The sequence below is a fragment of the Schistocerca cancellata genome, chromosome 2 (genome assembly GCF_023864275.1).
Source record: "Schistocerca cancellata isolate TAMUIC-IGC-003103 chromosome 2, iqSchCanc2.1, whole genome shotgun sequence".
Lineage (NCBI taxonomy): Eukaryota > Metazoa > Arthropoda > Insecta > Orthoptera > Acrididae > Schistocerca > Schistocerca cancellata.
This window is the reverse complement of record NC_064627.1, coordinates 529,034,379-529,058,254: the sequence shown is the minus strand read 5'-3', so window position 1 is coordinate 529,058,254 and position 23,876 is coordinate 529,034,379. Positions and strand designations below refer to the sequence as shown.

At 41.9% G+C, this 23,876-nt stretch overlaps 1 protein-coding gene across 2 annotated transcripts in view; it reads left to right on the top strand.

Moving 5' to 3' along the window:
• The window catches only part of LOC126146569 (uncharacterized), a 175,695-nt gene extending 160,614 nt beyond the window's left edge, over window positions 1-15,081 (top strand). For both annotated transcript variants that reach the window (XM_049915630.1, XM_049915629.1), the window contains one exon: window positions 14,945-15,081. In XM_049915630.1, coding sequence (XP_049771587.1) covers window positions 14,945-14,949 — 5 coding nt within the window. In that variant the 3' untranslated portion in view covers window positions 14,950-15,081. The remainder of the gene's footprint in view (window positions 1-14,944) is intronic.
• The last annotated feature ends 8,795 nt before the right edge of the window (window positions 15,082-23,876 follow it).

The window sequence follows — 23,876 nt, the reverse complement described above, 5'->3', positions numbered from 1 at the left end:
CAACATTTGCTCAATGACAGTGCCTCGGCCTGTTGCCACCAGTCCACCCCACAAACGGTTATGGGCGTTAAAGTCGCCCAGTAACAGAAATAGGGGCGGCAGTTGGGCTATCAGCACAGCCAATGCATGCTGTGGGACATCACCACCCAGTGGAAGATAGATACTGCAGACAGTAACACCCTGAGGCGTCCACACCCGAACAGCGACAGCCTCTAAAGATGTTTGAAGAGGTACACACTCGCTGCAAAGAGAGTTCAGGAGGTAGATGCCGACTCCACCAGATATCCTCACATAAGCTGCCTGATTCTTATAATAACTCCAACAGCTATGAAGGGCGGGGGTTCACATCGCCGGAAACCAAGTTTCCTGGAGAGCAATACAGAAGAAAGGGTGAAGGCTGATAAATTGAGGAGCTCAGGAAGGTGGTGAAAAAAACCGCTGCAATTCCAATGGAGAATGACATTGTCCGCAGCCAAAAAAGGCTTGAAGGGACCGAGGAGGCAGATTATGTTGCTGGGTCACCTGCTGCCACCGATTGAGTACCTGTGGGAGCAACATCCATCATGTCTGAGGGTCTGGCGAGATCTAGGTCCTCAGCGGACGCCAGGATCTCTACCTCATCCTCAGATGCAGAGCTTGTAGGTAGCAGTGGTGTGGGTGCCACCACTGATGCCTTGTTCTTAGGGGTCTTCGGTTTCAATTTCTCGTGCTGTTCCTTGGGTTGCTCTAGCTGGGGGAGCTTCTTTGATTCAGTCTCCAGGAGGAACCAGGGAAGGGAGTGACCCAAGAGACACCTTCCTAGTGACAGAAGCCGAAGAATACTTATGCTTCTCCAGTTTAGAAGTGGGGACTGATGTCCCCGATGTTTGGGGGGGGGGGGGGGAGTGCTGCTCCCAAGGTAGATAGTGCAGGAGCAACAGGGAGGGAAGTGGCCCCCACCATCAAGGGAGAAGCTGTGCTCTTACGGCTCTGAGCGCTGACTGGAAGTGGTGCAACAGATCAGGCTGTAACAGTAGTGATAGCTTTAGCGTAAGATGTTTTCACACATGTCCTTTCAAATTTCCTTTTAGCCTCAGTGTAGTCAGTCAGTCCAGGGTCTTGTATTCCATTATTTTCCTTCTGTAGAATCCTACAGTCCAGCAAGCAAGGGGAGTGGTGGTCTCCACAGTTGACACAGATGGAAGGCATGGCACATGGAGTATTGGTATGGGATGGACAACCACAATCTCAACATATAGGGCTGGAAGCACAACGGAAAGATATATGGCTGAACTTCGAACACTTAAAGCACTGCATCAGGGGAGAGATATATGGCTTGACATTCCAGCGGTAGACCATCACCTTCACCTTCTCGGGTAATGTGTCACCCTCAAAGGCCAAGATCAAGGCACCGGTGGCAACCTGATTATCCCTCGGTCCCCGATGGATGTGCCAGACAAACTGGACACCTCATCGCTCTAAGTTCGTGCGCAGCTTATCATCGGACTGTGAAAGCAGGTCCCTGTGGAAGATAATACCCTGGACCATATTTAAGCTTGTATGGGGTGTGATAGTAACAGAAACATTCCCCAGCTTGACACAAGCGAGTAATGCCCGTGACTGAGCAGAGGATGCTGTTTTTATCAAGACTGACCCAGACCACATTTTAGACAAACCTTCCACCTCCCCAAACTTGCCCTCTGAATGCTCTACATAGAACTGAGGCTTCGTGGACACAAAGGATTCCCCATCAGCTCTGGTACATTGTAGGTACCGGGGCGAATAAGCTTTACTGCCATTCTTAGCCTTTCATTCCCCCCATGTTGTGACCAGGGACAGAAACGATTTGGGGTCATACGTGTTTGCATTAAATTGAGCCCTGGAACGCTTAGAGACTGCTGGCGGCTGACCACCAGCAACAGAAGATGCTTCATTGCGTGTCATCCGCCCTGGTGCCATCCACTCCGACCAAGGGCCCTCCCCACGGGCGCCAGCCAGCCGCAGCAAGGGCCACCTGGCAGGATGGCCATTTCCGGGAGTCCCGATGCCCCAGGGATATAGGCATCTACACCTTGGCATATGCAGGGAGTTAACGGCGCAGGCATCAGCAGAGCGATTCCTGTGTTGTCAGGGGGTTACAACCAACAGGGTACATGGCGGCCCCACCACAACGGACTAGCTGCCGTGCTGGATATCAGGTGCAAAGAAGTCCATGGTCGTTGTCGTCGCAGAAGGCGACACAGCATATTGGATGACGGAAACTGCACCCAGGAATGTATTTCCGCCCAAGAGATGGAGAGTGAGCGGGACTGCAATGCGACGACGAGAAAGCGGGCTAAATATCTCAATGCATGATGGACACGATGCGCCATGTAAGGCGACCTTCCCCAGTTGGCTCGCTCTTCGGAAAAATTTGGAAGTATGGAGGTCAAACCCTACAGGGGACCATCACATAAATGCCGAAACATGTGAGACTCCTTTTAGTCGCCTCTTACAACAGGCAGGAATACCGTGGGCCAATTCTAACCCCCAAAACCGCAGGGCGGCGACCTTAAGTGGAGTGACCATATAAAACAGATAGTGGGAAAAGCGGACACCAGACTCAGATTCATCCGAAGAATCTTAAGGAAATGTAGCTCATTCACGAAAGAAGTGGTTTATGAGGCGCTTGTTCTTTCGATTCTTTGTATTTTTCGTCTGTCTGGGATCATTATCAGGAAAGACTGATACGGGAGAGTAGATCCAACGAAGAGTGGCACGTTTCGTCACGGGATCGTTTAGCTGGCGAGAGAGCGTTACGGAGATGTTAAACAAATTCCACTGGCAAGCTTTACAAGTGAGGCGTTGTGCATCATGGAGAGATCTACTGAAATTTTGGGAGAGCACTTTTCAGGACGAGTCAGACAACATATTACTTCTCCAAACATACATCTCGCATATTCGAGAAATTAGAGCCAATACAGAGGCTTACCGACAATCATTCTTCCCACGCGCTATTCACTAACAGGGTTGGAAGGATCAGATAGTGGTACCGAAACTACCCTCCGCCACACACCATTAGGTGGCTTGCGGAGTATGATGTGGATGTACATGTATATGCAGATAAATGGTCAGGCCAGTGAGGGCAACGTTAAGGCCTTCAATCTGGAAGGCACAATAGGTCATCACAATTGTGCATCTATCCTTCAGCAACATGTTCACACCTACATGCGATTTGTTTTCCTCGGCACGATGGCATCTACAGCTCGTAATGTGCGTGCGTGCTTTGAAGAGCACCAGATTGAGCTTATTGTACTCCTCTGGTCACCAGTCTGCCCGGATATAAACCAACCGAAAATCTATGGGAGCATCTCGATCAGGCTGTGTGCGCCCTGGACCTCAACCGAGAAACCTAGCGCCACTGCCTATGCCACTGGAGTCGGCATGGCTCCACATCTCTGTCGGTCCTTTCTAGAGCCTCACTGGCTCTCTTGTTGCACGTCTCGCAGCGGTCCGCTATGCAAAAGGTTGTTTTCGTGTCTGTGGCGGTCACATGTCAAGCTGATGTTGCTGATGTACATCAGTTCCACATGGAATGAAAGTTCAATCATTCATGCCTGTTATGTGACGAAAAACTCTACCAAGTCTGATAAACAATGGATTAGTGCTTCATAGTCTAACACTTTAGCATTCTGTCAGCGTATCGGAGAATACGTCCTGTTATAACACCAGCTTCGTTATACGCCGCTCTTCCCTAACAGCCTAGCCCTAAGTCCTGTCACGGGAAAAGCCACGTATCACACTAACCTGCCGTGACACAAACTAATGTTACCCTCTGAGAGGATTTTGAAATTTTGATCGCGTGTGCGTCTAACAGATAAAGGTATCGGACTCTAATTTTGAATATACTGCAATTAACAGAAAAACTAAACAGGCTCTAACTTTGGGGTTTTATGAAAGTAGTAAAATGCATATGCGAATGAAAAAACGAACTGTCGCCAGCCTAATTAGGCACATTAATTTGGAAATATAAGTTTAAGAAAATTGAATATCTGTTATTGAAGTTACTTTCATTAATATTCCCTTTGAAAAGCGCACAGGATACAAATGGACACAGGGCACTCTGAGCTGTGGGTAGCGGTAGTCACCAATAAAGCACATACTAGTAATCATAGAAAGCAGACTCGTACCAAACTCACACTAATAAGATACTTGTATCAGTACTGAAATGTTCCAGCCAGAAGTGCAGAACTAAAATTGGCCAGGAGGGGCTTCTGACTTAACTGAGGTATAAATATCACAATCACACTGTTTGTACTCCCATTTATGGAAATATATCAGATTTCCTTAGTAGTAATAATAGTCCATTTATCTTTTTAATATGTGAAGAATATTATGAGGATCCATAAACTAGTATGGTGTCACTAGTCAAGCCCTTATATTAACTTCAGTAGCAAAGACTAGTTCAAAGAAAATTAACTCTTAATTTCACTTGGAATAGTTTATATTTTTACTTTTCAAGTCAAATCATTCAACACTGAGCTCAATTAACTTCAAAAAAATCGTTCATGATAGTAATCAAGGCTAAATTATGTTTCAAATAAGTTTAACTTATGTACCGTTTTCATCATCTGTAAAGTAGGTATTTTGACAGTAACATTCACAGCCTGGCACTGAATTTATGCAAAACGATACTTCGCAACAAATTGAGAGCACTTTAGCAAAATTATAACTAACTTCAACTTTTGCTAACCCTTGCACATTTGACAAACATGAATAAATCCCTGGTTCATTTGAAACATGATACTCGGTTTTATAAATACTTAGGAGAGGACCCTGCATAGGTTCATGATCAGGATAGAAGATATGATTGTAAATACAGGTTTATAGCACTTGGATTATTATTAAAATCACTCACACAAATTATCTGCTCCATGCTCTGATACATATCTGTATGCATGAAGTTGGTGGAGCAGTGGCGAAGTGGTGGTGGCAAGCGACATGGCGGCTAACTGTACTCACGGCAGTTGATGTTTGAATGCTCTATAAAATTTCTTCCTGACGACGAATTTTTAACTTGTTATTCCTTATTGCCGAGAGTAACATGCAGCAGCCAAATCCACATTCGAGGCGAAATTCCTTGCAAAAGCGGCTTGCAATTGCCTCCCTTGGCACCGCCGATGTGTACCGTGCAACGGCTAGCCACTGAGTACGTATCGTTCCCACCAAGGAGCCGCCCAGTTCGACCGCCAAAAGCACCTTTTACATCGCGCCAAGCCACTTCCGCTGCGAAGCGACTTCCCTACATCTTTTACATTTTACAATATAAGTGCCCTAAGCATGAACCAGTTTCCAATAACATTGTTTTTCTTCTAAATGTATACATACTACAAAATGTCATTATTCCCATGTATAAATTACAGAACTCTAAATTTCCTGTCACAATTCAATGACCTTAACTAACAAAGAACACACACTTCATAATTACAGTTACACTGTTACATAATATAAACCCACTTCTAATCGATATAAGTGTTACTCTGTGAATGAGATGACATATATCCTACTTTTAAACGGCCACACTGTACGGTCGTCCGATATCTCGTATCAAATGAGCTAAAACTAAGACTTCATTACATGGGGGACACGCAGAAACAACTGAACATTTAGACTGACCCACAAATATGCCGATTTGAACCGCAGTGAAAATCTCTGGGGTGCTGGGACAATGCGCTATCCGTCAGATACAGTACCAACGCAATTCGATCGACCTGGGTGCGTTCTTATCGCAGGAATGGGTCGATATTGTGTCCTATACTTTGTTGTGAATACGACGAACAAGAAGAGCGTTTCTCAATAAGAAAAATTTGTTGCTATCAAATGTAAATTTAAGTATTAGAAAGCATTTTTAGAAGATATTTGTCTAGCGTATAGCATCGTATGAAACTGAGACTTAGACGATAAACAGTTCAGACAAGAAGAGAATAGAAGCTTTCGAATTGTGATACTATAGAAGAAGTGCTAAAGATTAGATGGACAGATTGCGTAACTAATAAGGACGTGCGAATAGAATTGGTGAGAGGCTGGAGGGGAATTTATGGCACAACTTGACTAAAAGAAGAGTTCGGTTACTTACAGTATGAGGCATCGAGGTATCACCAGTTTAGTATTGAATGGATATATGGGAGTTAAATGTTGCAGAGGGAGACCAAGAGATGAACACAGTAAGCAGGTTGAAATGGATGTAGGGTGTATCAGCTACTGGGAAATAAAGAGGTCTACGCAGCGTAGAGTAGCATCAAGAACTGCATCGAACCAGTCTTCAGATCTGAGAGCACAACAACAAACCATACCGCAGTCGTTTACAGTTCCTTTACTTGTTACCCATTTCTAGGAGGACGGAAACTATTTTTAGTCCGGTGAGTTTACTGTCAGTATGATTGCATGTGATATGCTGAAACTATGTAATGGACCAAGAATCGAACCCGAATCCCTGGGTCTCGCCCACTGTGCACTATGTATTACGTCGCCTGAGCAAGCCTCGCGGACCAACTGAAATCTTTAACTTGTCACAAGCCCCTTGCCGCACTATCCGCAAGAAGCAGGGAGCCCGTTTCGAAGACGTATATGTGTTAAAATTTTTACTTGTCACACGCAATCATCACAGCAAATGTTTCACCATCAAACACTGACGAAGATGTAGCCCTCCTTCTCTGTCTTTCTTAATCTTCCCATTGGTTGTATATCCTATAGCTCATTCTACTGACAACACTTTCTGATTCCTGATATCTTTTTGCAGGGCATTTCCTTCTAAGAAGTTTTTGATGAGGCTGATATGCCAAATTAGTTGTCCATTTAATTTAATCAGTATCTTTGTCCCTTTAATTGCTTTTAGAAACTTTTTATCACATTTTTCTTTCAATTCAAATCTCTATTGCTCCTTTTTTCCTGTTTCCTGTTAATTCAACCTTCACAATTATAGCTGAAAAAACTCGAAATAAACACATATAGCAATCTATTTCTTGTGTCTATATTAAAACGGCTGTTTATTAATAAATTACTTTCATTTCTGAAGGCTTGTTTGATCTTTGCAATTCTACTTTTAATATCCATTCTACCGGAGCCGAGCTGGGTGCTTGTGTGCGCAGTATTTTTCTGGCAGTCATCTATAGGGTCGGAAAACTTTGCCCGTTCATTTTACTATAAGAGACCACGCTTCCTTCCATTTTACAGTTTTGGTTTAAATACCTCAGACAGCTGCCCACAAAGCAAACTTCTTTCTGCTGGAAGTGGAATTTGATGAAAGAATCGTATGTTTGTGGCCCGTGCACTTCCAGCATAAAGCTTATTACCTGACTGGAAAATTACAAAAATTTTTGATTATATCATTTCAAAAATCAGCGCCAGTTTCAAATGTATTGTGAATATGAAGGTGTCATTGGAAACAAAACCAAATGCTTTGTACTCGAAGATACCTAAATCGCTTCATGGAATTTTAAGGCTCGGTCTAGGTCGCTCCCATTTCGACCAGGCGACCTGATAAGGTATTCCTGTACATTCTGCAGTCACTTTCAGTGAAGATAAAAAGTGGAAAATTTAATTAAAAAGTAAAGTACCCTACGTACTACCCTGCAACCAAACTACCGTCCCTGCTCTCCATTAACATACCGCAGCGCCCAATAGCGGTCAGTGCCACCGCCAGCCCGTAGCGCACACCTTCGTCCGCCTCGTGAGGTGACGTTAGGCTAGGCGCAAATTGAGAAGCGTATAGCGCATGTGACGTGACACGACACTACAGCGCGACACGCACGTTCCGCACGGGTCGCGCGGGTCCAGCGCATAATGCGACGCGTACACCATACGAGTACTTCGCACGCGCCGACTGGCGACGCTCTGCGCTGACTGAACCGAAGCGCGTGCAACCTCTCATTTTTCTCAAACGATTTTACAGAAACTATTCTCTGAAAATATATGATTTTTGCCTTACTTGTAGCGTCAGCTTCGTGACGAAGTGCCCATCACCTCGCTAATGATCATTCTTATTGTGATGTACACATTTTAGTAAGACACTACGCAAAACTCAAAAAGTTTGCAACGAAAATTACGGGTCGCTATGATTTTGCGTTTGGTGCGTATTACACCATATGTTGCTGCGTATGAAATTTAGCTAACATGCTGAATTTTTGTTTAGACTTGAGAGGAGATCTCTATCTGCCTCCGATCTCAAGAAAATGGATCCCATGTATCGCGCTCACTTCCGATCTCACGCCCGCGAGAATGAAATACTCGCAACATCTCTCGTATCTCCTAAACCGCTCGAGACATCGAAACGGAAGTTTGGCGAATGATGGCACACAAGGAGGAGTGTGTTTTGCCAATTATTAAACACACGGAACTTTCTTATCTATGGCGATATATCACTACTTATACTTCTTTTTTTATTTATTTCACTCCAGTGACTGTAATTTTTTAATAGTTATCGACAGCTGGCGAAACAATAGCTTCCTAGTATGAAAATAAACATGAAATTTCTTCTTTTATGTTACTGCAAACTGATACTATGAGGTTTTTCGTAAGCTATTGAGCTCTGTGATTGCCAATTACTTGTTTAATGAGGCCCTCTGTTTCGGAATTCTGTCTCAATAGCTGCTGTGAGATGAGTTTGGCAAATTACATTGTGACAAAGCAAGTACAATTAAACCAGTTACCAAGAGAAATGTGGCCTTTACTCATAAATGGTGATGCTTCTTCGAATGAGAAAAGGTTAACAACTCTCACAAAAACAGATTGGCAATTCTGTTGGAATTTTGGTGGAATCCCCGTAACCCAACGTATTTTTATCACTGAGCGACTGGAATGGAAACTTACCAAAGGATTTTATTCCTTCTCTTGATCTGAGCAGTATTAAAATAATGACGAGCGTTCCTTCAGCCGGAATCATAGGCACATGTCAGATACTGGTTACTCACCTAGGGCTTGCCAAACTGACAATGCGTGATCGCGAATAAAATAGTTGTTATTGAGAAAAATAAACAATTGATCTGTCGCACAACACAATGGTCAGTGTATTGTCAGCAGCGAAGGATAATGCGAGCGACAGGAATGCACAAGCTAGCCATGTGTGCCTTGTGAAATGGTTCAAATGGCTCTGAGCACTATGGGACTTAACTGCTGTGGTCATCAGTCCCCTAGAACTTAGAACTACTTAAGCCTAACTAACCTAAGGACATCACACACATCCATGCCCGAGGAAGGATTCGAATCTGCGACCGTAGCGGTCGCGCGGTTCCAGACTGTAGCGCCTAGAACCTCTCGGCCACTCTGGCCGGCGTGCCTCGTCAGATGCAGTTGGAAAAACATTGTCATGAAAGTAGATCTGCCTTTGTCAGCAGCAAATTTCAACAAATTAATTATATCTAATCATAAAACTCTTTTAGGATATTCCTACTTTCGTAATAATACCGACCATTTTCTTCATTTGTGTTGCCTGTTGTTGTATACTTAATTTATTAATGCTGATAATGTCCATGCAACAATTGAAATGTTTTTTCTCATCACGGCGAACCAATTAAAACATTATTATTTGTGACTGCTTCTAGCTTGCAGTGGAAATATGTTGTTCACATGCATGTAGTACAGTGTGTCGTATTACATTATTACATTCATATCAGAGTAATCACAGTGAAACTTCTATACTTCAGATCTTGGACGCTTTTTACCGGAAGCACAAAGGGATCACACCTGTGGAGATTATCCCTTTCTAAATTTTTGTAACAGATCGTACAGATCGCTAGCTTACTAGGCAGCGAGAAGATAACCTTGCTTTACTTTCGTGCCTTGATTCTTAATCACATAATTTTATAATATTCCTTGCTTCCTTATTCACTACCCTCTGTCCCTTCTTGCGATCTAAAACATCGCGGAGGCATATGGTGCAATTCCAGCGGCCAATGGCTCATCAGTTACTGAAGTATACATTTTTCTTGACAGAAGAAAAACAAAACAAAACTATGCAGATATAAATAACAGAAAAGCATAACGTGCTAACGAAGAAAGCTGGAGCGTTTAAATGGCGAAAAACGAAACACTACCCAAAGGCAATAAAATTCAGTACACAGTAAGACAAAATTTATCGTATGGGCAATATTACCACTGCTCATATGCGCCGTTCCGATGTGAGCATATGGCGGGGCTACTTTTCCGCTCCCCGCCTCAAATTTCCCACGGTGCTAGCGAGGCAAGCGCGACGCGCGGCGCGAGAAACTGTGCCTCAACCACAACGCCGCGCGACCTGGCGCAGGCGCGTGTCGCGTCCCAGTCGCGTCGCGTCGCAATTTGCGCAGTCCCATTGGAGCCTGTGATGTTACAAAAACACGCGCTGCGCTGCGTCGCGCCACACGCGCTATACGCGTCTCAATTTGCGCCTAGCCTTACGGACTCGCTTCATTCGAAACTGTCGTAGCTCAGTGTGGGGCAGAGCGGCACTGGCCGGCGGGCTGTGACGTTGTGCACGGCTCTGCAGCCTGGCACCTCTCTGGTGTCTTAACAGGCGAAGAACTACTCAACTTAGCACGCAGCGCTCATTTACAACGGAAAACATCATCTCGGCGAAAATTCTAACGGCAGAATTAGTTTCACTTAAGACCAGAAAAAATGATGTAAAATACCTCTTCACTAGGACATCATAAGTGTCTTTGGCATCTCTCGTCCACCCTCACAAAAAATTTCAAATGAAATTAAGTGAAAATTAATTATTTCATGTAGAGAAATGTTTTTGCTTCCAGTCTTTGATGACAATATCAATTCTTTTGACGATAACCGGTTTCAGTCAGTAATGACCATCCTCAGATCTTTTCTACAGCATGTCCTAAAGTGACAACGATGGTCGTTACTCACTGAAACCGGTTATCGTCAAAAGAATTGATATTGTCATCAAAGACTTGAATAAAAAACATTTGATAGTTTTGGATAACTGTTCATATACACGACTATGGTGCAGCTGGTGAATTTCATATAGAACTTTCATTGCTTTCTCAAAGGTATGTTAATCTCAAATTAATCTATTTCATATGGCGATGATAATTTGCAACCTTTGGGTACTGTGGCATTACATTCACTCTACTAGAAGCCTTCTCTAGGTAAATGATAGCAGCATACTTTCCTGTTAATCTGAATACTAGTTTCTCAAGTCATTTCTAATGCCATTAGAGCTACCGCGATTTCTTCTCCTTTCCGAAATAAAAATTTTTTTTTTTCTAAGCGTGGGTTGATCTTAGCTTTTAGTCTTTTTTTAACAATATCGAATAGAATTTTTGATGTATATGTCCTATGCTCTATAATGTGAACAACCATTCGCATTTCCCTTCTTGGGCATGGTAATCGTTTCCTTTTTATTAATTCCATTGGTAGTGTTTAATTCTTGTAGCACATACACATACAGTAAAGAATTATTTTTTGCACTGACCATAAAGCCGTTGGCATACGGACCGTGCATCCGAACGTTGAGCGTTGAGCGTGCAGAGTTTCTGACGTCACAGTGTGGAATACCACGTTGGGAAGGCCTTCCGAACGTACCAAGCATCTCAAATATTATGAAAGTGTGGTTAACCGTTGACTAATCAAATGGCAGAACGCCACCTACGTCACGTGTACGCCATCTCCCTCTGGTGCAGAGTTGTGAGGCGCCATATTGGCTTCCAGTTGAAGCCCGTATGTATATATGCCATTACTGAACACCAGCTAACTGGGGAGCTCTCAAAAACATTCCGTTAATTGTATGATTCGCTCTAATAAAATGACAAGAACGTATATACATGGGAAAAGTATTATTGTAACTTTCATATTATGACAGTAGGTCATTTGACATCAACAGCATGTTGAGGATCGATTAAAAATGCACTGTTTTTGGTACAGTTTGTTATAATTAAATTTCAGTTAGTAATATTGCTATAATTAAAACTTCCAGACTGTAGTAATAAGATACAGATGAACGGTAAACAGTCGTTGTCACACTAGCACCGTGAGTACCATCATAGTTTCGGAGCGGAAATTTTGATTGAAGTGTTAATGGTTCGCATCCCACGACTTCTATATATTATTTTCTTCTGACCTTCGCTTTTTTAATAGTTTCTGATACTTTCTTATTAGTATAATATAAGTATATACTATAAAATTCTATGTTATGTAAACATAACGGTGCTCTTTTTGAGGGATGAATTTTTTCGATTGGCTTAATCCGTAGGCCGCCTTGCACTACTTGCAGTAAGATATCTTGCCCTTTCTTCTTTTAAGTTTTGTAATTCACATGTTAAGATTCTGCTACTGAGCAGAAACAGTGATCAAGCAATAATGACCTTAAGGTTTTACTAAAAAGGGAGAATGATGATATAATTTTTATCTTATATGGAGAACTATTGTAAATTTGTATCGCACTATTTGTAATGGAACTTTTAAAGCTGATGTCCTTACTGACTGGACATGTTACTTTCCTTCTTGCCTTATTTTCACAGATATTGAAAGTTTCATTTATGTTTACTACAGACAGAACAGCCTGACTAGCATATGGACAAGGGAGAAAAGTACGTTTCAGTAGAGCTAATATGGGAATTTTAGGCCCGTCCATTTCATAGACAATGTGATTTACGAGTCAGATACAGCCGACAACTGCCACCGGAGCGCGTTGCGATCGCGTATACCACGTTGGCGCCCACGTACCGTATAACAAGGTCGCATTGTTTCTGAACGTTCAGCAGCACGTTGAACTCGGCACCCTCAGCATTGACGTTTAACAGCACGGTCCGTGTACCGTAGGCTTAAGGTTGAAGATAAGCCCAGCTCTCTGCTGTATCCCTCCCCTCGAAGGAGCTGGTCTCACAGCATCGTGGAAGCCTCTGCAGAGGAGGGAAGGGATGGGGCAGTCTGGGAGGCGTACTTAAACTTAGATTATTTCTAAATAAGCATAAATTCTGATTTTACTATCATGCCGATTTTTTCTATTATTAAGAAGAAAGAATACGAATTCAGGTAACTTTTACCTTTCAAAACGCGTTGTGACCTTGATGTTACATAGGGCATAGAATTTGTAGTTTTGGTTTCATTTCAATTTATTTGAACAGATAACCAATTTCGGCCTTACAGCCATCATCAAAGCTTGAAAAAAGCAGTGACACAAAGACACCTAATGCCTAAATGTCCTCTAAGTAGCTGCTTTTCTAAGATCTATGATGGGTGTGAAGGCGACACTGGTCATCTCTTCAAATAAAATTAAATACAACCAAGGCCGCTTAATCTACAGTTAACCAAGACTAGGTTAGAAAGATGAAACCTCACCTGCCTTTCATATACACTTATGGCCATTACATTTGCTACACCAAGAAGAAATGCAGATGATAAACGGGTATTCATTGGACAAATATATTATACTAGAACTGACATGTGATTACATTTTCACGCAATTTGGGTGCGTAGATCCAGAGGAATCAGTACCCAGAACAATCACCTCTGGCCGTAATAACGGCCTTGATACGCCTGGGCATTGAGTCAAACAGAGCTTGGATGACGTGTACAGGTACAGCTGCCCATGCAGCTTCGACACGATACCACAGTTCATCAACAGTAGTGACTGGCGTATTGTGACAAGCCAGTTGTTCGGCCACCATTGGTCAGACGTTTACAATTGATGAGAGATCTGGAGAATGTACTGGCCAGGGCAGCAGACGAACATTTTCTGTATCCAGAAAGACCCGTACAGGACCTGTAACTTGCGGTCGTGCATTATCCTGCAGAAATGCAAAGTTTCGCAGGGATCGAAGACGTGTAACCAATGGCACCCCATACCATCACGCCGGATGATAAGCCCGTATGGCGGTGACGAATACACGCTTCCAATGTGCGTTCACCGCGATGTCGCCAAACACGGATGCGACCATCATGATGCTGTAAACAGAACCTGGATTCATCCGAAAAAATTACGTTTTGCCATTCGTGCACCCAGGTTCGTCGTTGAGTACACCATCGCAGGCGCTCCTGTCTGTGATGCAGCATCAAGGGTAACCGCAGTCCTGGTCTCCGAGCTGATAGTCTATGCTGCTGCAAACGTCGTCGAACTGTTCGTGCAGATGGTTGTTGTCTTGTAACGTCCCCATCTGTTGACTCAGGGATCGAGACGTGGCTGCACGATCCGTTACAGCCATGCGGATAAGATGCCTGTCATCTCGAGTGCTAGTGATACGAGACCGTTGGGATCTAGCACGGTGTTCCGTATTACCCTCCTGAACCCACCGATTCCATATTCTGCTAACAGTCATTGGATCTCGACAAATGCGAGCAGCAATGTCGCGATACGATAAACCTCAATCGCGATAGGCTGCAATCCGACCTTTATCAAAGTCGGAAACGTGATGGTGCGCATTTCTCCTCCTTACACAAGACATCACAACAACGTTTCACCAGGCAACGCCGGTCAACTGCTGTTTGTGTATGAGAAATCGGTTGGAAACTTTCCTCATGTAAGCACGTTGTATGAATGCTCTGAAAAGCTAATCATTTGCGTATCACAGCATCTTCTTCCTGTCGGTTAAATTTCGCATCTGTAGCACGTCATCTTCGTGGTGTAGCAATTTTAATGGCCAGTAGTGTAGTAGAAAGAAAGCAAATTAAAAAATGATAGTGCTTTAAAAACAGATTCTGAAGATATTAAATGGCAGGGAAAACCAGTCCAAGAGGGATAAAGATTATGAGTCGAAGGAAAGGATGAAATAAAATACATCGCAGCAACAGTTAAGTTTACAACAAAAAAGGTGTTATGTTTACAACAAAAAAGGTATTCTGTATACTCCATGAGTTAAATATGCACCTGTGGTTGTCAGATGTGCCATTTGAGTTACATTACACAAAATTAAAAAAAAAAGTAAAATTGATGTTATGCATTGTCGATTGTTAGTGAATCATAGCTATGTCATTAACCAGATTTATCTTTTGTTTGCAGGGTAATAACGTGGAACACTCGCAGCAAGCCACATGGATCGATAATAAATCTGTCAAATATTTATAAATGTTGCAATACATTTCATACTCTACATGGAAACCCCACCATAAATATAATGATGTACCTGAGCCCGACAACATTCAGTGATTGCGGTTCATGCCTTTTTTGTTACATATTATATCCTTCCTATCCCTGTATTTTTTAGTCATACTTCATTTCAAAAGGTCAATTTGCGTCGATTGGGAACTGGTAAGGGATTTTTAACGGGAAGAAAAGGTGTCGCTGCAAAATCCGACCATGCTACCGAAACGAAAAAGTGACTATTCACTTTATGAATATTAAAGAATTTCTAATATAGGAGGAAAATGTTTCTTTCAAACGATAACAGTACATATCATTTACATCGTTTATTGATTATGTAAGTAATAGATTTCGTGTTCGTATTGACAGCAAAATTTATTCCAGTTTCTTCCTGAAGTTTGCCATTCTCGTATTGGTTTCCCGAGTTAATCTTTCATGCTATGACAGATCACGGTGCCATTTGTAACTGTTAAAATAACAATGTGTTTCAACGACTGATGCAACAGACTAAGAGGGACGCTACTGACTTGTCCACTGACCACCCGCGCGAATAAACTTATAATTGCTCACTGTTACTTCACCAATCAACATAAGCCTTCCAGACTCACACTTAATCACAACAGTTAACTGTTCAAAAAATTTTGTTGTGACTCAGCTGCACACAACCGTTCCACGCAAAATCCAAACGAAGACTCCATCCAGTGTTTCCACTTAGGATTTTGGTATTACCCTAGTTTCTTTCGGAATTATACCTGAAGTACATTAAAAATCTTAAAAGTCCCTAAACTTAACATATAATAAAGAGCAACATACTATTTTACGTACTTATTAACATGAAGTACCTATAGTACACTACACAAAAAATTCACAGAGCCACAGGGTGAGAAGCAGCGGCACGACGTTTACACGTTCATACTGTGCATGGCACTGTTGAGCTTTAAAATTGAGCAATTTTGAATGAAGGAGCCCATTAAGGGTTTCGTTGTTAAATCTATTTCTTTTCTCTGTTTCAACATTTTTAGGAACACTGAATACTCTTCGAACCTCAGTATTTGAAGATACAACTATTAGTAAAAGTGAAAGGACCACTTCGAAATTTTTGTAAATAATAGTGACAAGCTTGGTTCCTTATGCCAGTAAATTTCAGTTGGGACTTTTTTTTATTTCTTCCTTGCCTTCGACTCCAAAATGCTTGAATGTGGTGAGAGCTTGATGTCTCCATTGTCTGCTTTTTGCATGTTGCTTTTTGCCACCAAAAAATTAAAATGGCGAAACATCTTTCACATGCGGTTCCTCGATATTTCGTGCTACTTTGGGATCTACAGACTCGTATTTCAATCAATCGGAAGGTTTCTCGTCCAAGTCGAACCGCTGTTATACCTAAAATATTATTTCCACCTTAAATTCCTGGTATATTGCATACAGTTTGTTCAGTTCTTCTGTTGTGTATTAGAGCAGCATTACTTTAATTTCATTTTCCTTCCTGGAAATAAGCGCCACATACGAAGATCAGAGACTGTACAATCCGCGTTCGCAAATCCATGTTACTAGCTGTGTTATTGTTGCCATGGATAAGAGGCGCACGCGGCCAAACGTTGTCAGCCTGGATCACAAACACGAAAACAGTTTCCCTCTTCGCGTCCCGAAACGAGGGAGTGGCATAAAACCTGATTTTCCTCTATACTTCGCACAGCCCGGTGTAATCGATCAACTTTCCGTACGATTATTGTAGGTATAATACGACCAAGTTCCGATACCGCCCTTAACAGCGGTAATAGTACACTTAATATAGTAGGCTAAATTAGATGGATTACATTCAGTGAGAGTTTGAGGGAATCTCCTTTAATGAATCAGTGCAGCCATTGAGCAAAGTAATATATTGAATAGGGTCTACTATAAACAATAGGGTTACCACTTTAAGTTCGGTTTTACTCTAAATTTCCTAAATCCTTTTCAATAAAAATACCCCTGACCCACCTGTAAAATGAGCCACTTGGTCCTACAAAAGGGTGAAACCCCAAAAAGTGGAAACACTACTCGCACCTCGCGTTCTGGCGCGTGACCGGTGGTACTTGGGCATTGTTGAAAATAGAAATACAATGCCCTTGCTCGAAAAATCGCACTCAGCTCGAAAAGTTCCAAAGAACCAGACACGTGTAAGGGATACTATCTACTACCTCATACTGCTATCGATGGAAGTACTTTTTCCCCCCCACTCCCCTCTTTAGAATTCTTTCAAAAACCGCCAAAAATGTTTTTTTGCAAATCCAAGAAGAAACTAGAAAATCAATTCCAAAAATTTAAGACACAACAATAGTTCCAAAAAATATAATATTATAGCAACTAAGGGAAGTCATCGACCTAAAAGCAAATTGATTATGAACTATTAATGTAGGCTTCCGCGGCCATTGTCACATTCAATAAAAATTTTCTAGGTTTGTGGCAGCATTGTCAATATATATAAAACTACCGACGCTCAGGTCCCTGTTGCAAGCGACCTTCTTCAGGGTGGTTTTGTTTACTGCTGAATGAGAAAAAATGGCTCTGAGCACTATGGGACTCAACTGCTGAGGTCATTGGTCCCCTAGAACTTAGAACTAGTTAAACCTAACTAACCTAAGGACATCACAAACATCCATGCCCGAGGCAGGATTCGAACCTGCGACCGTAGCGGTCTTGCGGTTCCAGACTGCAGCGCCTTTAACCGCACGGTTTCTTATATACCTGCAGACATGGCTGTTATTTAATTCTGATAGGCTGTTCAGGATGAAGGGGGGGGGATGTTAGAAGCCTTTATTAGTGTTTTTATTATTTCTTTTCATTGGTGAAAATCCAAGATGAAACATAATATCAGCAAGGAGGAACGTTATGCTAAGGGGGAACTGAAGAGCAGCTCTCATTTAGCAATAACACGAGCAGACAAGGGAAATGCGTCCGTCATGTTGGACACGCAAGGTTATAATAAACAAATGGAGGATCTTATGAGTGAACCCATTTATAAGAAACTTAAGGGAGATCCAACGGCCAAGATAATCAAATCGATGCAAGCACTCCTAAAGCAAACCAGAATGAATTTTGACGCGGCCAGAAGACTCATCCCACACGTTCCACAGGCACCAAGAATATATGGTGGTACAGAAGGTCCATAAAGAGGCATTTCCTTTACGACCGATCGTGAGTACCATTAACTCACCGACGTTCAGTCTACCAATGGAACTGGCTCCAAAGCTCCGACATTTGGTGGACCACACAAATTCTTACGTTAAGGACTCCACCCATTTTGTGGAACTTTAAAAGAAAAGTGTATCTCGGCCACAGACATGATGGTTAGCTTCGACGCGAAGTCTTTATGCACAGATGTACCGGTACAAGAGACACCTTGAACATCTTAGAGCAGGGGCGGGCAGGAATCCTGCACATGTGCGGTGCACTTGCACGCGTGCAGTTAACAGGTGTTCCGCGTGCACACAGGGGCAAGCTAGCCACCCGCTTATCTCCCATCCCCACCACACCTTCTGTCCGCTCCTTCCTCTGTAATGCGTTTCGTTTCCTAGCTTGCTTTATTGAGTGAATGAATAAGGTTAGTAGGAGTGCTTGAAAGAAATCATGGTTTGAAAGAGTACCTATTACCTACGCTACGTTTTATTTAATTATCACAGGTGGAGTTTACAATACGTTTAATATCTGGAACAAAATTTCTACATACAGACAAACACAAACAGTTACGTAAATTTTCATCACTGATGTTTGCTCTTAACCGAGACTTATTAATTCAGCAAATGGTTTTCCAGCTCTCGCTATATTAAGCGCAGTCTCATAACTTGCACATACCGCTGGGCTATTATTGTTGTCGTCCTGAAAACTTGAAAACAATGCTCCATAAAATGTTAAATCAGTTAGATGAGAGACATGACGAGAGAAAATCGCAGGTCTCTCGTGACAACAGCAACTATGACAAATTCAAATGGCTCTGAGCACTATGGGAAACTGCTGTGGTCATCAGTCCCCTAGAACTTAGAACTACTTAAACCCAACTAACCTAAGGACATCACACACATCCATGCCCGAGGCAGGATTCGAACCTGCGACCATAGCGGTCGCGCGGTTCCAGACTGTAGTGCCTAGAACCGCTCGGCCACTCCGGCCGGCCAACTACGACAGATTCATCTGGTATCGTCAGATCTCAGTCAATTCCCCATCCGCTCAGAATCCGACAATAAATTGTACTCGTCCTTGTGAAATTTATTATAATGGCCTTCAATACTAAACTTCCGTTGACCAGCGAGAATACTGCCACATATTAAACATTTCGAATTTTCACGTTTTTGCACAAAGAAAAAATGATTCTCCCATTACTTTTTAAAAGATAGCAAATCTCCACTTCTCCGTTTCTTGAAATACAACGTTCACTACATAGTGCTCGCTTCGCATCAACGTCCGCAGCTTAGCCTGGCACTACACTGCCGCAACCTGCCGGCTGTCGCCACAGCCCCGGTCGACGCCTGCATGCGAGCAGCACACGTGCAGCGCTGTGCGCTCATGAGCCGCGTGCAACGTTTGCCCGCCCCTGTCTTAGAGGAACGCATGGCACCCGATATCTGCTATCAAGTGAGCCACTGTTTAATGACCACCTAACCACCTACTTCAGGTGGAAAGGGGAATTTTATGAACAGACAGTTGGTGTAGCTATAGGCTCCCCTCTCTCACCTATTGCAGCAGACATCTTTATGGAAGCTTTTGAAGAAACAGCGCTCCAGTCCGTACCATTACGCTTAGAATGTTGGCTCCGATATTTTGACGGTACTTTCGTTCTCTGGCCACATGGAGAGGAAGAGCTACGAAATTTCCACCAACACCTCAACCAGCAGCAGAGCAGAATCCAATTCACCATGGAGATTGCGAAGAATAGGGTGCTGCCTTTCCTCGACGTGTAAGTTTACAGAAAGCCTGATGGTAAACTGGGCCATAGAGTATATAAGAAGCCAACCAGTATTGACAGGTCCCTGCATGCCTCCTCGCATCATCACCCTACGCAGAAGAAATCTGCCTTGGACGCTTTAACCAAGAGGACTCACAGGATCGGCGATGAGGAACATCTAAGGAGTGAACTACAAAACGTAAAGTCCATTTTTTGTGCCAATGGTTATGAAATGAAGGTAATAGATAAAACTATGGCGACAAAGAATGAAGGAAACAGAGGAGAGCAAAAGGAAATACAAAACATCGCTCTGTTACCACATGTTCACGGTGTCACTGAACAGGTGGCCAAAATTCTCCGCCGAGCAGGCATCAAACCGATTTTCCGAAGCAGCAACAGAATAAAAGATGTTCTCCGCACAACGAAAGATACAGTTGACAAACTACACACTGCTGGAGCTTACGAAACCAGGTGCGAATGCGGATTAGTGTACGTAGGCGTGACGGAGCGACCAATCAGCACACGCATACCTGAACACAAAAGATATATCCGACTAAAACAGCACACCAAGTCAGCGGTGGCGCAACACCAGGGTGATAACAGCCATGTCTGCAGGTATATAAGAAACAAAGTTTTCTTATTCAGAAGTAAAAAAAAAAAAAAAAAAAAAAAAAAAAAACACGCTGAAGACGGTCGCTTGCAACAGGGAACGAAACATCGGTAGTTTTATACATATTGCAAATACGATCACAAACACAGAAAAAATTTATTGAATAATTATGAACTGTTCATCTAACATAGTCCCTTCAGACTTTAAATGAAATAGAGCATTCTTTTTTCAAAATAAAAAAGAAGTTACTTTACTGATATTGTGTCAGTAAGATAAAGGAGAAAACGAGGCACAAGAAACAATTACCATTTTAGCTCTGTACCTCTGCTCAAGTAAAAGAAAAATATTAGTCTGTTGCCACATCTAATGGCACACAAGCACAAAGAAAAAAGAAAATACACCCTTCTAAGATACACAGGACAGCATAGTGACGTAAATGAAGTGGTAAGAGTGAAGTTTTACTGGCTAGAGTAACAACATGAAATCGATAAGTGTTTATTTTCGTGTATGTGTTGTCAGACGGAAAGAAAAATGCCGAATTTATAGAAAACATTCTACGGTAAAGTAATGCAGAGCGTAATTAACGTAATGACAAACCAATGTACTAACATAAAGGTAATTGTTTTTTTTTCCTTCTTTTTTCCCACGCAACACATCAAACCATATGCAAGGGCGATAACAGATATGTGTAACAATGATTTTGACATTGGCTACATGCAGATACTTTGCACACCTGCGTGGCCAATTCAGCATGGTACATCAAGAGCCCGCCTTGGGGCAGCTGGTGCTTCTTCCCCGGTCAGCTGTGTAGGCGATGTCTTCATTGGTATCCTCAAAAGTGTTGTACTGCCAAATATGAAGATAAGACTTCCACATTTAACGAAAACGACAGTCTACATTGTTGATATTAATACACATACAACACAGTAAGACAGGCAGTTGAAGCACTGTATTAACAACTGTACACAGAATTGCACACTTCTTTTCTTTCGAGGGCAGCTCGCAGTCCTCTGGTTGCAGTACGCTGTATCCCATCACTTGATGATTGATGGCCTTGTTGTCATTTTCCTCCCCAAATTTCAATGTGTAAAATAATATGGCAAAATATCCTTTGGTCCACAGTTAAGGTGTGGTCCGCTAGTCAGCAGTGGCAGAAATTAAGAAATGCAAGCCAGCGGAAATAATTTGTGTGAGAAGAAAACTAAAATGATATTAAAAAATTAAAAAAATAGAAAGAGCAAGAATCTGCTCAGATGTGATAGCAGCCATTATGGTGTCATGTTAAAAAAAATACCTAAATCATCTGAAATTTCTCCCCTGTTCAAAAGTACCTGAAAGATAAAAGCTATCTGCACTATGTCCATAAGTATCAAAATGATCTCAGTTTTGCAACATGTTTTAAAGTATTTAAATGATCTGAATTTTGTACCATGTTCAAAGGCATCCGACTGGCCTAAATTATTAATCAAAAAATTATGTAGAGGGTGTAAGTTGTAGTACTTCTATACTTAAGATATGTAAGGTAAGGTTTGTCATCAGACTCTCTCTCTCTCTCTCTCTCTCTCTCTCCCTCTCTCTTACACACAAACACACACACACACACACACACACACACGATGTCCATGCCATGAACTTACAGGTTAAGCAGCACTTGAGAACATCAGTAGCTCTATCTCTCTACCACAGTTGGTATAATGCACAATGGACCCTCAAATTAAATATTTCCACATTCAAATTCTTCTGCAAAACACATGAGACTTGTCAAGTCTCTTAATATTAATTCACCATTTCAAATATCCACAATGATAAGTCAGCAAAAAAATGCAATATTTATATCAAGTGTCTCAATGTTATTTCTATACACCCACACACATCCCTCAAAGCTGACAACTAAAACATGAATGTGGACTCTTAAAATAAGTGTTGTCATATTTCTTTCACATCTAAATTATTACAAAACACATGTGGTTAAAAGGAACGTCCTAAGACTGTAACTGACATTTCATTTGTAGACCTAACTGTGTCAATGTACGAAAACGGATCTGATCAGGCCCATGACTGTACAAAACACATGTTGGCTAAAATTCTGTGCTAAGCAGACAAACCCACAAACAAAGAGGCAGACCAATATACTGTCAGCTACTGGAAAAATACAATTAATGTGATCCTAGGTACAAATGAGAGTATGAACAAAAACAAAAGTCACCATGTACCATTTACAGGGAGAAAAAGACAACAACACATACAATGTTTATGCCAAATGTAACAACGTTATTTTCATCTTTAAAGTGCAGTATATATAAAGGATGTGACTTGCGGAATGTCTGTCTGTAAAATGTATGTCTAAAAGTTGCAGAAGTTTTTCAGTAATGTCTCATTTCACCAAGCATCACTTTAGAGGCGAAGAAAATATTGTTAATTGTGTGACACTATGGAAATATAGCCAGTGATATTGGCTGCCTTTATTAACCTTTGATCTAGGCCTTCTTGAGGTTATGTACAAGAACAAACTCTCAAGGGCTGCTGCAACATCTGCAAATCGAATCTATGCTTCCGAAGCTCTCTAGGACGTTTACAGACTGTATTTCCTTAATAAACTACTAAAAAATACCAACCATTTAGTCATAATGCTCCAAAATAATTGGTATAAAACACACACCATAGCCATAGACAAACAAACTGACCAAACACCATTTTAACGAGGTAAGAAGGCATTTTAACAGAATCAGTTAGCACAGTATCACTACATACTGTATGTGTGTACAATGCTCCAAGTACAAAATGTAAACATGACCAAAGAAATTGGTGGAACACGACAAAATTGAAATTTCGATATCACTTTGTACCACAGATCTCTGATAATGAGGGAAAATTCGATCTTAGCACAAAAGTAAAATAATTCATCAAAAGAACAAAAATTTCGATTAAAAATGCGCACACATGCACCCACCCACCCACCTACACACACACACACACACACACACACACACACACACACACACACACACACACACACGCACGCGCGCTCAAGTACATGCACACATATTCATTGCAATACAGCTACAGATTTCAGATCGCAAACAACAATTCGAACATTGCATGAAAACAAAATTATATTATTCTTCGAAGTACATAAGATTTTGAGTACAAAACACAAATGGCATTACTGTTGCATTGAAACATTTAAAATAATTGCCTCGCATATAGGAGCTAATGACAAGAGTTACAGATTAGTCGACGAGCTTAATTAGATCTTAATATCAAACATTAAATTTATCAAAATAAATGAAAAATTGTTCTTTTACATTATAAGAAGCACATTG